This window comes from Meles meles, chromosome 8, assembly GCF_922984935.1.
Source record: "Meles meles chromosome 8, mMelMel3.1 paternal haplotype, whole genome shotgun sequence".
Taxonomy (NCBI): domain Eukaryota; kingdom Metazoa; phylum Chordata; class Mammalia; order Carnivora; family Mustelidae; genus Meles; species Meles meles.
In genome coordinates, this window is record NC_060073.1 from 60,215,356 (window position 1) to 60,227,560 (window position 12,205).

At 55.8% G+C, this 12,205-nt stretch overlaps 1 protein-coding gene across 3 annotated transcripts in view; it reads right to left on the reverse strand.

Moving 5' to 3' along the window:
• Window positions 1–12,205, reverse strand: part of PDE2A (phosphodiesterase 2A) — a 91,415-nt gene that overhangs the window by 58,118 nt on the left and 21,092 nt on the right. For 2 of the 3 annotated variants that reach the window (XM_046015554.1, XM_046015557.1), the window contains exon 2: window positions 6,072–6,144. In XM_046015554.1, coding sequence (XP_045871510.1) covers window positions 6,072–6,144 — 73 coding nt within the window. Of the gene's footprint in view, window positions 1–6,071; window positions 6,227–12,205 lie in introns of those variants that run through there. The other variant, XM_046015556.1, reaches the window with a different exon arrangement.

Consider the following 12,205-nt stretch of genomic DNA (forward strand, 5'->3'; position numbering starts at 1 on the left):
AGATTGTTTCAATTTTTGAATTCCGAACACTCTCTACCCAGGGCAGTTCCTGAGTCTCCATGCTGCAGGAGAGGACACAGGAGCCCAGAACAGGGTCCAGTTCTCCTGGTCTCTTCTTAGCCTCAAAGCTCCTGACCTGGGAGACCCTTCCTGAGACCTTTCAGACCTTAGAGGGCCCTGACACAGGCCCAGGCATCTGCCCTCATGCCCTGTCTTCTCTCGAGAGCTGGCCTAGACACCCAGGGCAGCGTTTCCTCTCTTTCTCTCTGTACCTCCACAGCCAAGTGGCTCCCTCTTCCACCCTCGAGGGTCTGTCTCCTCCCCTCCATCCTCTGCCTCTTCCTGCCCCGGCCTCATTGTTCTTCTCTGGACCATACTGTGCCAGCCTCACCACTTCAGTGTGCTCTCCACCCCGTGACCCAGAGGCTTTCCTAACAAGCAGATCTGAGCAGTCCCTGCCCTGCTTTCAACTCTCTCCCCTAGTGCCCAGTTCCTTCTGGAAAAAAGTCCAAATCTCTTCACTTATAAGTCCTACACAATTTGTCCTTGCTGACCTCACCAGTCTCGTCCCCAGCTACACACACACACACACACACACACACACACACACACACCCCACCCTGGGCCTCAGAGCCCGGGCAGTCCAGGGTCCACAGAACTGTAGAACCACACTTCTCTCCCTCTGTCACCAGCAAGCTGTCACATTTGCCATTCACTTTTTCTCTCTGTCCAGAACTTTCTCCTAGTTCGTCCCTTAGCTCTCAGGTTAGATATGTTTCCTCCTGGAACTTCCCCAGCTTGCCCTCCCTCCTACTCTGGGCTGAATCAGGGGTCACTGCTCTGTCCAATCATGGCCCCTCAGTCTCTCCAGCATTGCCCTCCCCAGACTGCCTACCACATCAGTCTTTGGGCCCCCACCACCCCATTATCTGCCCACTGTCAGCCCTGGTACCTAGGTCCGCCGAGGGGCCATAGGACAGATGCACTGTGGCTCAGACGTGGGCCTGTGTGTGACAGAGCCTTAAAGCCCACCTCGTACTCATCTTTACCTCCTGTCTCTGTGGGGCATGTAGTAGGTACTCACTGAATGTCCACCTATGAAGGCCTGGCAGTACACAGTGTGTGGCCTGGACAGGCAGGCTGGGATGCTCAGAGTAAGTCAGAGTCCCCAGGTTGGGCTGGGGATTTCCTGGAGGAGGCATCTGGGAGAATCCTCCAAGTGTCAGTTTTAAGATAACAATTGAGGACAGGTCACAGGAAGTCCCCAGCCCAGACACAGGACCAGCAGAGCAGGAACAAAGTCTGCAGGAGGGAGAGTTGATGGTCAGAGCCCAAGACAGTGCCACTGGCGGGCCTAGCAGTGCATTCAGAAAAGCCCTCCAGGAGAAGGGCTGCTTCTGGCTGGTCTGGGGCTGGGAAAAAGGTAGAGCTGAATCAAGTTGGAGAAAGTGGTAAGCCAGAGACATGGGATAGAAAGCTCTGTCTCTTCTTGTCTATGGATCTGGAAAGGAAAAAGCTGCCCGGGGGCTGGGCAGGAGGAGCAGGGAAAGCTGGGGCAGCGTGGAGATAACATGTGTGTTGACCCCAGGGGCAGGGTGGGTGTGGAAGGCGGAGGCTGGCCGGGAGCATGTCCCCAGCTGTGGCTGGGAAACGTTTCCTGTCTCCTGGGCAGGGGGGTCATTAATAATCGTTTACACGCCACAGGCAGCACGGAGGCCAGCCAGGGAGCAGCATGGTGCAGGGCTGGAGCCCAGCCCAGTGACCAGTGGAGCTGTGTTCTGGGAAATACAGAATTGCTGTGTCCTGTCACCTTACTGTGAAACATAGGCACGTCCCCCAACCCCTCTGGTCTCTGGTAACACTGGTGAAAGGAGGGTCTAAAGAAAAGACTTGTCTAGAGTCCCCTCCCTGCTCTGGGCCTCGGTTTCTCTAGATGGCAGATGGGCTGCCAGCCCGACAGGGGGTGATGACCATCTGATGATCGATGTGGCCATCTGGACTCTGCCGAGCCCAGCTCAGGACGTACGGGATGGGCAGACCCGGCCCAGTCTCCAAAGAGCTTGCGTTCTGATTGGGAGCCAGAGCCCAAGACCATGGGGTGCATGCCTGGAGCCTCCCAGAACCACGTGCAAACGTCAGGCTAAGGAAACAGACCGGAGGGTTGTGCGCCCAGGGCCTAGGGGGCTGACAGTGTGGCTGGGCTGGCAAGATGGGCTTTCTCCAGCACGGGAGGTGGGAGCCCCAGGAAACCTATTCGGGCCCTGCTGTGTCAAACTGGGCCTACCTGGTGCATAGTAGGTGCACAGTAAATGCTGTAGCCAAGCGAACGAGTTCATCTCTTAAATGAGACCCTGTGGAAGGAGCCTGGGATCTGGAAGGAGCCACCTAACAACAGATGATGGTGACGATGACAGTCATTTTGGCTGAACACAAGGGGGTGGGAAGAGGTGATGTGAAAGCCTGAGAAGGCTGGAGGCCCGGGGATGGCCCTCCAAAGCCAGACAGGACTGCTTGGGAAGGATCAACTGCCGTCAAGATCCTTTTTTCCGGTTGACCCAGAACCTTCCTCAGCCCCAGGCCACACTTCTCTGCTTACTCAATACTCCCTTCCAGGCCCAGCTTAAGCTCACTCACAGCAGGGAACCTTTCAGAAGGTGATACTGAGGTGATGCCCCAACCCCCTCCGCTGATGACTCTGGTAGTCTGGGCCTTCCAACTGTCAGGAGGCCTGGCCTTTCTTCTTCCCAAATACCTGTCAGCAGGCCCCCTGCTAGGTCTTCTCCATTGCTTTCTCTGGAGGGTTTGACCTGGGTCCTCCTACTGACTGGCATCTCCTCTATCAGACTAGAGGGTCCCCAAAGTGTGACCAGACTTCTTTTTTCAGGTAAGGGTCTCTGTGAGGACAGATGTGAGGTCAACAAGAAGAGATAGATTAAGGCCTTCCTGGTTCACTCCCAGCCCAGGGACACTCCCTGAGGGCCACACGGAAAAGAGAAAAGGACAGGTTGGCATGCAGAAGGGGGCTCCCGGCTGCTTGGCACCCCAGAATGATGTGAGTCAGAAAGGGTACTGGGCCACCCATTGGACAAAGACCTCACAGTTGGCAAATTCACCCAGTGCCATGCCCAGTCCAAGCTGCTTTTGAGCCAAGGAGGTATCCCTCGGGATACAACCCAGGCCCCATGGCTTGGGCCTGAACCCCTCCCCGCTGTGGCACATTGTGAGGGGGTAGTAAACACAGTGAGCCTACAACACGTGCATCCTTTCTCCGCCCTCCTCCAAAGCCCAGCCCAAAACACGACACAGACCCAAAGGAAAAGAACAAAGCTTCCCAGACCACGACATCACCCGCCGCCTGCCTGTCCAGCGCCTGCTCCACCGGAAACCCAAGACAAAGGCCTTGGTCAACGTGAAGAGGATGAAGGGCAAAGGGTAGAGGCAGCTTAGCTTGGGGTGGGCCATGACAGAACGTCTCTGGGGATCTCTGGGGACCTAACTGGGAGGGAAGAAAGGACAGGATGGCAGCCAAGTCCTCCCTGCACACACACATCATTCCACAAACATTTATGGGACACCTGCTGGATTCCACACAGCCCAAACATTACATACCTCATTCCTCACCCCCACACACCTTGTGCACACACTTCCTTGCCCCCGACGCGTACTCCATAGCTCTCAACACTGCCTACCCCTCCACACACACACCACTAGCTCACCGACACCCTTCACACACCCCTCACCACACACCACACATAAACAACTCACAGAGAGAAAAGATCACATAATCCACATGTCACACTGAAAAGTCACACAGCTCACACACCCACACTTCACACCACACACTCAACCTCCCACCACACGCCTCACACACCGCAACTCAACTCCCCAACCACAGACACACACACATCCAATTAAATTCAACACACACACTATCCAGACATGGAGACACACCCTGCATAGATGACATGCACACCTAATGTCACACATTTGTGGACACACGCAGACCTGTGGCAGAGACAAGCCTCTGGCACATCGCCTCCTCCTGCCCACATGCACATGGACACACAGACACACACAAACACACACACTTAGCCGACCAGCCCCTGGCCTTGGACCCCTCGGCCCTAGCTGCTGCACCCTTCCCTACCCAGAGGGGCACACACAGCCATCACACAGACACCTGACACTCAAACACCAGCCCCTGGGTCCAAATACATTTCCCAAAGAAGCCCAGGGTGTACCACAGTGACTCTGAGCTGCCTAGGCTGCGAACACACTCGGGCCTACACACAGCTCCCCCACCCCCACTCCCCTCCACCAAGATGCCCAACGAATCCCTCCATCAGGCCCCCACAGTGGCTTTTCCTGGCTACACAAAACAGCCAAGAACATATGCAACCACCCACAAAACCCCCCATGCAGGCTGACCCTGCAACTCCACCCCATGGAGACAGACACACCACATACACACATGTTCCCTGGACACACAACACTCGTGCATACAGCATCCACTCCACACTCACAACACAGCCCTCCTAGCTGCACACGACAGGCAATGCCATACGCACCATCTTCACACTCACCGGAAACCCCCATGAGTCCCCCCCCAAATTATCGCATTGGTGATGCCACACACAATACTTCATGACACGTCACATATGATCACACACGAGGCACACCCAACACATGAAACGTGGCCCATCCTACACAAACACACATATACCCCAGACTCACCCAGTCCCGGAAACCTCCCACCACAGGTCACTGGCTCCAGATTGCAGTCTACTCCCCCATGATTCCTCCATCCCAAGCCCCCAGCTGCCCCCAATCAAGACCAGGACGGTGGGGATGGGGGGTTATAAGTTATGAACCCCAGGGCTCCACGCGTAGTCCCCACCTACCTTAGATCCCTGGGCACCGCCCAAGAGCTGTACTCTCCATGTTTAGTCCCTTCCACCAGTGCCCACACCATGCCATGCCTGACAACATGGGGCAGGCAGAGGTCCTGGGGACACTGGCCCCATACTCTGAGTCTACCCATTCCTCACCCCAAAGCAGAGGCAGATATAAGGGGGAAGGGATGATCACAGGGTGAGACCCTAGACCAAAGATAGAGACCTAGAGAAATGGAGGGGGTGGGGTGATGGACAGACTAAGAGAGATGAATATGGGCAAAAGGGACCAAAAGAGAGAAACGGGGGGGGGGGGGTAGAGAGGATGCCCAGAAAGACTCAGAGAAAGCAGAGGAGAAACCAGAGAATAAAGTGGGACCACCACACCAGAGACAAACAAGAGGAGAGGGTGAGACCCCTAAAAGAGGTAGGGAGGAAGGGTAGGAAAGCAGGAACCAGGTGGAAGGGGTGCAGAGAAAGACTGTGATAGAAAGAGGTGTTTGGACCCTGGGGTAGAGTCCCAGGGGAGGACTGAAGACCAGATGTTTGAGTGGGAATCTGCGTGGGGGCACAGAAGAGGCTATGGAGTAGAGGTGCAGGGGCTTGGGGTGAGGCTCCAGCTCTTACAGAGGTCTTGGTTGAGAGCTGGGGGTTCAGGTGTTCTGGGTGTACCTGGAGTCCAAGATATCTATATATCTATGTATCTATATATCTATATATCTATATCTATCTATATATCTCTATAGATATATATATCTATATAGATATAGATATATAGATACATAGATATAGTGGGTATTCAGGTGTTCAGGGGTTTGGGCAGGGTCATACACTCATCTGGAAGGCAGGGGGTTCCAGGTTTGAACAGAGCTCTCCGTGGGGACTGGGGTCCTATTCTGGACTGGGAGTTCAGCGCTTGGAGTGGAGTCCCAGATCCAAAGGGGTTCAGAGTCTGGGGTGAGGTCTGGACTGTGAGCTGGAGATTCAAGGGCTCCGGGTATGGGCTGCAGTCTCAGCACAGGAGTGGAATTCAGAGCTAGGGGAGGGGGCCCCACTTTGAGGAGGGTTCTGGGGCAGAGTGGACTACGGAGCTGGTGCCCGTACGCCCCTTGGAAGACCCGGCCGAGCGCTCGCCCGACACCCCGTCCTCCTCGTGCCCAGCGCTGGGGGCCCCCCTACCTGCAGGCTGTCGGCGCATGGCTGCGGCGGCGGCGGCGGCTCGTCCGGCTTGAGGAAGACCTGCTGGCCCCGCCTGAGGAATTGGACAACAGCGATGAGGATGTGGTGCAGCACCAGGACCATGCTCGCAGCCGCCCGCCCGCCCGCCGGCCCGGCCGCTGCTCTCGGTCAGCGCGTCCGCGACAGCTCCGCCGGGTCCGCGCGAGGGTCCGCCCCGGCCCCGCCCCGGCCCGCCCACTCCCCGCCCCCCGACCGCGCGGCCCCGCCTACCCTCCCTCTGCCGCGAGCTGCGCCTCTCCGCTTGTCCGACCTGCGGACCCCCCAAGGTCCCCCTCACCACCTGGCTCTCACCTCCCTTTTCTCTCCGTTCTCAAGACTCTTCCAGCTTGTCCGCTATTAGGATCCCCTACCAGGTAGCCAGCTCTCAGCTTCCGCTCGCTCCTCAGGCCTCTCGCCTCTCCTATAGCTACCTCGCCTCTCGGAGCCCCTCTCTTGTACGATCACGTCCCCTCCCCCCACTTAGAAAGTCCTGGGGCCCGGCCAGAGCCCCAAGCCAGAGACCAGCGCAGTGACAGGAGGGGCGGAAGGCGGAGGGTAGAGGGGGAAGGGGCCGCTGACCCGATGCAAGGAGCCCCAGGCCGGCACCTCTTCAAGTCGGGGAGAATTACAGAGGTCGCCCGGCGACGGACAGACCTGGGGCAGTAGCCAATCTGTGAGGGGGACACGTGCGCACAGACACACGAGCGCACACACGGACAGGCGCACCATCTCGAGAGTGGGGTAGGGGCCCCGGACCCCCCGGACCCCGGACCCCCTGCACTGGGCAGGCAGGTCTGCGTAGGCGTCCCCGGAAGCCAGAGAGGGTGCGGGCCCCGGGGCCACACAGTCCACAGTTCGCCGGTGGGACCCGCGCGTCCAGAGCGCAGTTCTCCGCAGAGCGGCCTCTTGTGCTCCGGCGCCTGCTGTAGCCGCGACGCTTCTGCGCCCCCTGCTGTCCTACCGCGGCAGTGCGGCCCGGCCCAGTTTGCCGTCTGCCTGGCGAGGAAGGTGGAGGGGCAGGCGGAGGGAGGAGGGGTCACCTGGGCTCCCTGCTGGACCCACCCAGTTCCTAGCCTCCGCTTGCTGTGAAATCGGCTGGGGTGGTAGAACGTGTCTGGACTGGAGGGTGTGCTTTGGATCACACCTGGCCTTTGTCAGCGACTTGCAGCATGACCTTGATCAGATTCCCTCCCCTTTCTGGGCCTCAGTTTTCCCATCTCTTTCACAAGACTGCCAGGATTAAGCCCGATAAAGGTGGGAAGGCAGCCAGAGTCCCCCGACAGCCCTCGCTGTGGTCTGACCTGAATCCTTCCCACTGCACTGCAGGCCCCTTCTCGGCAACACCCCCCTTCCCCACTTGGAGTGTGACTCAGTGAGCCCCCAGCCTCCCCACCTCTCGGGGCTGATTCATCTGGGGCCTTTCTCCCTAAGGAGTGATTTCCTCCACGTTGAGTCACTGAGCCCGGTCCTGGACACAGTCCAGGCCCCTGACACAGGCTGGACCAAGCCCTTTCTGTCCCATCAACCCGGGGGGGGCCCTCCAAGCTGGAATTTCTCCCACCTCTGTTTCTGAGGCCCAGCTCTGAACATGCTTCTTCTTCTGCTCAGACACCTTTAAAGATTCCCTACCACAAACACCAGAAAGCCCAAGGCCTCAGTCTGACATAGCAGACCCTCTGTAATTTAGCCCTGACTTATCTTCTCAGCTTTGAACCTCTTGCCGCCTTTCCTTAAACTTATACTTCCTCCTGTACTCAATGGGTGACTGACTCATCCTCTAGACCCTGGCCCATGCCACCCTACCCCTGATGCCCTCCAGATCTTGTCAGCCTGCTTACCATTGAGGGACCAGAGGCCCACATCCTCCAGGAGACCTTCCCTTGATGCTACCTTAGTCCTCTGGGTCCCCATTCTTGTGTCTTTCCTGGGAGCCACGTCTGGGAACGTGGGGAGGAGTGCAAAGCTTTTCTGTCAATAAGTGATCCAGGCCAAGTCAATGTATTTTACTTTATCTTCAGATTGGGGCAATGTGGCCTACTTTTTAATACCCTAGAAATCAGCATGGGCTAAGGTGATTTAAAGGTTCTGGCCCAGATAAGGGCCTCCTTTCCTTTCTTGGCCTCAGTTTCCTGCTCTGTAAAGGGGGTGACCAATGTAAAGACTATACAGAAGGACTGAGTCTGAGCCCAGTGTATAAAATGCTTGGCAAATCCTGAGCACCTGTTAGTCCTGGGTTTTAACAGCCTGGCTGGAACACAGGTGCCGAGGGGCTATCTGTTACAGCCACAGGACAGAGCTATTCGTCAGCGGAAGCCATGTCAGACCCCGCAGTCAAGTGACAACCCTGGCCCAGCACAGCCACTATCCCTTGGGTTCTCAGCTCTAGGCAGGACCTCCCAGCACTCACCTCCTAACAGGTTATTTCTTAAATCTTCCTTGGCCATCTTATACTGCAGCTCAGTGGCTGGGGCCCCAGGTACATGCTCTATGTCTCCCTCAGTCAGATTCACTCTGCATCAATCCTTCAGATTCAAGCATTCCTCGGAGGGTTTGAGTCCTAACTCTGCCACAGACTTGTGGGATTCTGAGCAGGCCACTGAGCCTCTCTGGACCTCATTTTCCCCATCCGTGAATTTTTTTTTTTTTTTAAGATTTATTTATTTGACAGATAGAGATTACAAGTAGGCAGAGAGGCAGGCAGAGAGAGAGAGGAGGAAGCAGATTCCCCGCTAAGCAGAGAGCCTGATGCGGGGCTCGATCCCAGGACCCTGGGATCATGACCTGAGCTGAAGGCAGAGGCTTTAACCCGCTGTGCCACCCAGGCGCCCCCATCCGTGAAATTTTAATACACTAGATTTAATAAACAAACTTCCTTCTTTTGATGCTTGGCATACAGAGACCTTTTCGAAAACATCCCGCCATGTAATCCTTGAAAGTCTCCATCCAGCCCGCTCCCAGAAGAGGCAGCCCAGGCTCCTCCAGATGGCAGAGTGGCAGGCCATGCCCAAGCCCTCATTGCCAGGAAGTGACTCTTCGTCCAAGGCTAGGACTCCTTCATTCCCCCATGGATCCCTGTCTGCCAGTTCTTCATTCTGTGATTCTGTGTTGGGTTCTCACCCGGGCTCATGCCTGGGACTCCCCCACCTCAGGTACTTTTAAATGTTCCCAGGTGATTCTAATTTGCCTCCAGGTCTGAGAACAGATACATACTCTTCCTGGCTGACCTCAGTCCCATGAAATCGAGGGACGGGCTGACTCTTATGGCCTGAGTGTTTATATCTGGAGCTGGAGGACTGTGTGTCCAAGGGGCTTTAACATTTATTTCCAACACTTACTATGAGCCTCCCAGTTCAGCACCTCAGGAACAATATAAGGTCAGATCTGTTATTAGCCACATTTTACAGATAAGGACTCTGAGGCACAGAGAGACCAAGTAACTTGTCCACAGTCACACAGTAAGTAATGGAGCCAAAATTCAAACCCGGCCCATCTGGCTCCAATCTGTGCCCTAAATTCATGCTCCACATCTTGAAGAAAAGCATGTGAGAAAAACAGATTTTCCCATCTCTCCTTTTGTCCCCAACAATGCAGTGACTGAGGGTTCTATGCTCCCAGTCCCTGAACCCTCTGTCCGTCTCGGTCACAAGGAAGTCCGGCCCCAGAAATGCCTGCCCCAGCCCTTCTAGACCCTTCTTTTCATCGCCCCACCTTATGGACCACTCTAACTGCCCGTGGCCCAGCTACTGAGTATTTTTAGGAAAAAGTGACTCAGCCCACAGCTTGTCAACCTGGGTACCAGGCCCCCCAGACCTCAGGCCCTGTCCAGAAACCAGGTCTTTGCTGTTCCCGATATTGACACCGCTGTGGGCCACCGTGTTCACAAAACACTTCCTCACCTGGGCCAGAAGAGCGGACTTTCCTGCTGGCCATCCCTCCAGCTGACCCCCAACAGACCCCCAATCTGCTCTCACCCCCCATGCCCACAAGTCCTACTTCCACAAGCCTGTCTGGTGTCTGACATGCCTCCCTCCTGTGGCTGTTAACTGTGGTCAGACTCCTGGAAGCCCAGGTTTAAATCTGAAGGAAGCCTGCCCTGACATACTGGGGGACTTCAGGCAAGGTCTGGCTCTCAGACGGCTCAGAAAAGTGAGGCTGGTTCTCACTGAGGGCTCAGGCAGCTCGGGTGAAGGGAGGCAGCATCCAGGTAGGCCGAGTTGGGCACAGAGTAGCTTTCTTGGGCAGACAGGCCTGCCTGGGCATGCCAGACCCAAGGACCGTGAACAAGGACCAGATCCCAGTGTAGCAGGCTCCTCAGGAGACAGTGTGTATGACTCAGTCTTTCCGTGACTTGGGCGTGGAGCTGAGGGACTCTACCATCCTAGGGGCCCTGCAAAGGGACAATCCAAGAAGAGCCTGGAAGAGGTGACATCCCTGCAGGTTGTGTGTCCATCTATAGCCTGTCCTGCATGCTTCAGCCCTGGCGACAGCATGGGTATAAGCTGCCCTTAGGTACCTGTGTGTGTGTGTGCAGGTGTGTAAGGCCTAACACCCGGGCCTGTGAGCATGGTGTGGGTGAAGGCAGGAGAAAGTATGACTACAGGTTTGTCAGTTTATTTTTTTGTGAGGATGTGTGATGCTTCCATGGTATAGCTGAGTGTGTATGTGTGTGTGTGTGTGTGTGTCTATGGAACGTGCGTATATGTATGTGTGTGCACACAGGCCTATGTGTGCAGGTGCAAGTGTGTATGTACACACATAGGCTTATGTGGACAGTTGTAGGTGTGCACGAGTGTCCACATATCAAAAGCATGCATTTACGTGTGAATATGTGTGCAAGTGTGTGAGTATACATGTATTCAAATGGAGCCAAATAATGGAGCCAACAAGAGGCACTGCCAAGGCCACCAGCCCAGGTCAGCTCTTTGTGTCCCTTGGCTATGGCCCCAGATGTAGGGGTAGCCCTCACAGAGAAAGGATCCGGCCACAGGGAGGTGCTGGGAAAATATGGATTTTGGCTCTGGATGAAAAGGTCCTGCTCCCAGAGCCCCGGGAGCAGCTGAGTGGGGAAGAGCACAGGCCGAGCAAACTCAAGCCCAGGGGAATTTGGGGATGGGGAGGAGTCAGCCGAAGTCTCATCCATTTCCATGTTATTTGTATACACATTTATCTGTAGCAGATGGCCAGGTCCATGACCCTAGAGGGTTAAGGGAACCCACAGGATTCTGGCCCAGACTAGCCTAGGGCCTGTAGTCTCACATCTGGGCTGAGGTTCACGGGACTCGGACCTTTGCACAAGTTAGGACTTAGTATCTTCTCCTTATCATCTGCAAACCCCAAGATCCTTCTACCACCACACAAGGCCTCCCTGGGACACCATAATCACACACACTCACCATCTTCCCACAGATACACACAGACTCCTACCCCCCCACACACACTCCTATACCTACACACATGCTCACATGACTCCTACACACAGAGGCATAGGTGGGCATGTCTGCCCCAGGGCTTCCTTCAGGGACCACTGTGCCTCCTTCCCAAGGCCCATACCTGCCGGAGTAGTCTTTTCTGCAGCCTCTCCCACACTCAATGGCTCCCAATTGCCTGCTGGACAAAGCTGGAGCCCTTCAAGGTCCTTAACCCCCACCACCAAACAGACTTCCTTGTAGGCCACACCTATGCTGCCTTCTGGCCACACTCGTCACGGCTTCCAGATCCACCAACCAGCACTCGCCATCTCCCTGTGCTCTGCCAGGTGTTCAGCCTTCCCACTGTTCTGCCCCCTCCAGAGAACAGGACTCTTTCTTTTTCGTTCATCTCTGTGACCCCAGCACCTAGAACAAAGCTCAACCCAGAGGAACTGCTCAAAAAGAAATCTTTGACTTCGTAAATCAGTGGTAGAATCTTCCTTCCAGCCTGGTCTGCTCCCTTACATAGGATTTGCCCAACCGTATCTGTTTCCCTGTGTGCCTCCCCAGTCGGACCTGTTGCCCCTCCATGAAGAGATGCGTCTGATTCAGGTCCACGTGTACATGTCCAGTTCAGGGCCGGGCGCAGAGTAAGAATGCAGGGTGGATGTGGGGGCAGAGCCCGAG